The sequence below is a fragment of the Daucus carota genome, chromosome 4 (assembly GCF_001625215.2).
Source record: "Daucus carota subsp. sativus chromosome 4, DH1 v3.0, whole genome shotgun sequence".
In the NCBI taxonomy this organism is placed as follows: Eukaryota; Viridiplantae; Streptophyta; class Magnoliopsida; order Apiales; family Apiaceae; genus Daucus; species Daucus carota.
In genome coordinates this window covers 23,671,446-23,675,379 of record NC_030384.2, presented here as the reverse complement: position 1 = coordinate 23,675,379, position 3,934 = coordinate 23,671,446, and the positions used below count along the sequence as shown (strand labels likewise).

Here is a 3,934-nt window from a genome sequence, read left to right as displayed (position 1 = left end):
GTTATGTGTTAACTTAAGATGTGATATTGTTAATTTAAGATGTGCTGTTAATGTTTGGATATGACAGTACTTGCTCTAGATCGATATGATAGTTGTTAAGTATGAAGTATGCAATTTAGTTATGTAATTTGGATAATAAATAGTGTATATATATATATATTTATTTATTTATAACTAGTAACTAATGAATATAGTATATGTATTTGTTAAACTAACAAACAAGTTGTCAGGTAGGTAGCTGACTTTAGAACTTCAACTATGGATAAGTCGTGGATATCGAAAGACAGAGATTCGTTAGATTTTGAAATAGGTGTTGAAGAATTCTTGAGTTTTGCGGAAGAAAATAGTAAAGATCCTAAACGAATTCGTTGTCCATGTTGTCGATGCGTTAATTTCAAAAAGTTCTCAACCAAAATAATAAGGGGACATATCTATGATTATGGATTTAGTTTGGGCTATGTTGACTGGATTTGGCACGAAGATAATGCTGCTAGGGGTACTAGGTCATCCGTAGGCAGTACACATCATCCCGCTTCGGACCAAAACAGGGAGCATTTTGCTGCATCTGAAACCGTTGAGGTCTGTGAAGCGGCGTTTAATGCGAGTGAGTACGATGAGGATTCTTATGATTTTAGGAGGTTTGTGGTTGATGCCGAACAACCATTGTTTGAGGGCAGCGAGTGCACCAAGTTAGAGTCGATGATAAAATTGCATAATTGGAAAGCTAGGTTCGGGATTAGCGATACTGCCTTCACTGAGCTGCTGTCTTCAGTTGGCTCTTTCCTTCCGAAAGATCACGTACTGCCTCCTAACTCATATGAAGCGAAGAAAACTTTATCCGATTTAGGCCTTGAGTACATTAAAATCCACGCCTGCCCGAATGACTGTGTACTGTACAGGGGCATACATTCTGATGCCTCTGAGTGTCCTAATTGCAAGTTGTCTCGCTGGAAAGTAGGGAAGAATGGTGAACTTAGGATTAAAGTTCCAGCCAAAATCATGTGGTATTTTCCAATCATTCCGAGATTTAAACGGTTGTTTAAATCTCCTTCTACTGCAGCACTCATGACTTGGCATGCAAACCAGCGCATAATTGATGACAAAATGCGACATCCGGCAGACTCTCCGGCTTGGAAGAATATCGATTACCGCTGGCCAGCTTTTGGCAATGAACCTAGAAATCTTAGGTTGGCTTTATCAGCGGATGGTATAAACCCACATACTAATGGGTTAACAAATCGGTATACGTGCTGGCCAGTAGTGTTGGTAACATACAATCTTCCTCCATGGCTTTGCATGAAAAGAAAGTTCATGATGTTGACGATTTTAGTTCCTGGTCCACATGAGCCGGGAAATAACATCGACATCTATTTACAACCGCTAATAGATGATTTGATAAAACTGTGGGAAGAAGGTGAAGAGAACGTTTATGACGCGTATACTAAAAGTTATTTCACTCTAAAAGCAGTTTTATTGTGGACTATAAATGATTTCCCCGCGTATGGAAACCTGTCAGGATGCGTAAATAAGGGTTATAAGAGCTGTCCAATTTGTGGTGACGATACTGTGGCCAAATATCTAAGTCACAGCAGGAAGATGTGCTTCCAAGGGCACCGCCGATATTTGCCTAAGCATCACCCTTATAGGAAACAGAAGGCGGCCTTTAACGGACAGCAAGAGTTGGGGAAGCCACGTCAACAGCTTTGTGGAGAAGAAGTATTATTGCAGCAGGAGAGAATTGATTTTTGTTTCGGAAAAGAATTGAAGAAGTCAAAGAAGGTTGAATGCCCTTGGAAGAAAAAATCTGTATTTTTCGAGTTAGAATATTGGAAATATCATCATGTTCGCCACTGTCTCGATATTATGCACATTGAGAAAAATGTGTGCGATAATCTTCTTGGGACTTTATTAAATATGCGAAAGTCAAAAGATAGTGAGGCGGCCCGGCGTGATATGGTTGATATGGGTGTTAGACATGATTTGGCTCCACAAGTAGGAGAAAAGAAAACGTATCTGCCTCCCTCCCCTTTCACTTTGTCAAAGGCAGAAAAAAAAAAGGTCCTGAACTCATTGTTGTGTATGAAACTTCCATCTGGACACGGATCAAATATCAAAAATTGTGTGTCCATGTCGGATTGTAAGATATACGGGCTTAAATCACATGATTGCCACATCCTCATCCAACAACTTCTTCCTGTTGCAATTCGTTCCGTACTTCCGAAAAATGTTAGGGTCACAATCATACGACTGTGTTTCTTTTTCAACGCTTTGTGCAGCAAAGTGGTTGATTTATCAAAACTTGATAAATTGCAGTCAGATGTGATACTAACCTTGTGTGATCTAGAAAAGATATTCCCTGCCTCATTTTTTGATGTAATGGTACATCTCGTAGTCCACTTGGTCCAAGAATTGCGTTTATGTGGACCTGTCTTCTATCGATGGATGTATGCATTCGAACGATTCAATAAAGTGCTAAAGAGCTATGTGCGAAACCGATATGCTCCGGAGGGTTGTATGGCAGAAAGTTACTTTAAAGAAGAATCGGTTGAATTTTGCACCGAATTTCTTAGGCAGCAGTACACAACTGCCGGTCTCCCAGTTGAGCAAGGCAAGCAATCTGGTGCGTTATCAGCGGCAATTGTAAAGGTGGTAGAAGAAAAAGAGCGAGATGAGGCGCATCTACATGTCCTACAAAACAATGCCGAAGTATACCCCTATATAATGTGAGTTTAATTACCTATATTTCTCGATTCTGCCAATGATTTATGAATACCTTTTTGAATATGTGCATTTCTGCAGAATGCACAAGGAGTCTTTGGAAGAATTGTACCGAGGGAAGAAGAAAAGTGTTCATTGGCTCATGGGAGAACACAATCGGCTATTTGCTGATTGGTTTCAGAAAAAAGTAGGTTTTAACCTATCAAGAGTTTTAAATTCACAAATCCTTTGTTTAATAATACTTAAAAATTAAGTAGGCTGTTAGGAGTTTTAAGTAGGCAATTTAATCCTTTAATTGGCTATTATTTGTAGGTCTGTAGTGAAATGAGTGAGAACAGAGATGGCGTTTCAGAGACGCTGAGATGGCTCGCTGGAAAACCTTCTTTTTCTGTTTTAACCTATCAGGGTTATTCAGTGAATGGAGTCCGATACTTCACCAAGGACAGAGATGATGCACGAGTTGTTCAAAACAGCGGGGTCTCGGTAGTTGCTAAGGCAGTACAAGTGTGTAGTGCGAAGGACTTGAACCCCGTTGAGAGTGATATGACCTTTTATGGCATAATCTTGGAAGTATGGGAGTTGGATTACCATAAATTTAAAGCCCCATTATTCTTATGTAAATGGGCAGAGAATGATAAAGGCATAAAGATTGATGACCTAGGCTTCACACTTGTGGATTTCAATCGACAAGGCCATAAGAAGGACAAGTACATCTCTGTTGACCAAGTTCATCAGGTTTTTTATATAGAAGATCCAGTTGATCCTGCTTGGTCAATTGTACTAACTGCAACAACTCGAGACTATCAAGATCTTTATAATGACGATGATTTGGGTGACACCATCATGGAACATCCCCCCTTCTGTTGTAACATCCCTCCCTGTGATGTGACTACTGACGATGTTGCGCATAGTGTTAGGCCTAATGTTGAGGGAACTTGGGTTAAAAACTGATATATTTAAATTTCTATTGTAATTTAGTTTTCTATTGATGAATGAACAATACCTTCGTGTTTCACTAATGTAATTTATATGCATTTCATTAATGTAATTTATGCATTTCATTAAAATGCTTCATCTGCATTTCATTAATATAATTTATATGCATTTCATTCATTTAATTTACTTGAATTTTATTCATGTAATTTATCTGCATTTTATTCATGTATGCTTACTGACTAATGCCTTTATATTTTGTGAAACAGAGTGAAGGATAAAA

General features: G+C 38.7%; 2 protein-coding genes across 2 annotated transcripts; both read left to right on the top strand.

Annotated features, from left to right (window-relative positions):
* The first annotated feature begins 258 nt into the window (after positions 1 to 258).
* On the top strand, positions 259 to 1,525 carry LOC135152266 (uncharacterized). Its single transcript, XM_064092124.1, has 2 exons — positions 259 to 1,425; positions 1,517 to 1,525. The coding sequence occupies exons 1-2, from the start codon at positions 259 to 261 to the stop codon at positions 1,523 to 1,525; spliced, it is 1,176 nt and encodes a 391-aa protein (XP_063948194.1).
* A 71-nt stretch (positions 1,526 to 1,596) lies between these two features.
* LOC135152265 (uncharacterized) lies at positions 1,597 to 3,669 on the top strand. The gene is made up of 3 exons (XM_064092123.1): positions 1,597 to 2,723; positions 2,800 to 2,905; positions 3,031 to 3,669. Exons 1-3 carry the CDS (start codon positions 1,597 to 1,599, stop codon positions 3,667 to 3,669), a joined length of 1,872 nt encoding a protein of 623 aa, XP_063948193.1.
* Positions 3,670 to 3,934: the final 265 nt, after the last annotated feature.

What these genes read in the sequence shown, in the direction of transcription:
- LOC135152266 (XM_064092124.1), top strand. Translation starts at nt 259, where the DNA reads ATGGATAAGTCGTGGATATCGAAAGACAGAGATTCGTTAGATTTTGAA.
- LOC135152265 (XM_064092123.1), top strand. Translation starts at nt 1,597, where the DNA reads ATGTGCTTCCAAGGGCACCGCCGATATTTGCCTAAGCATCACCCTTAT. An exon ending in GAAGTATACCCCTATATAAT is followed by an intron (nt 2,724 to 2,799) that starts GTGAGTTTAATT and finishes GCATTTCTGCAG; the next exon opens with AATGCACAAGGAGTCTTTGG. An exon ending in CTGATTGGTTTCAGAAAAAA is followed by an intron (nt 2,906 to 3,030) that starts GTAGGTTTTAAC and finishes TATTATTTGTAG; the next exon opens with GTCTGTAGTGAAATGAGTGA.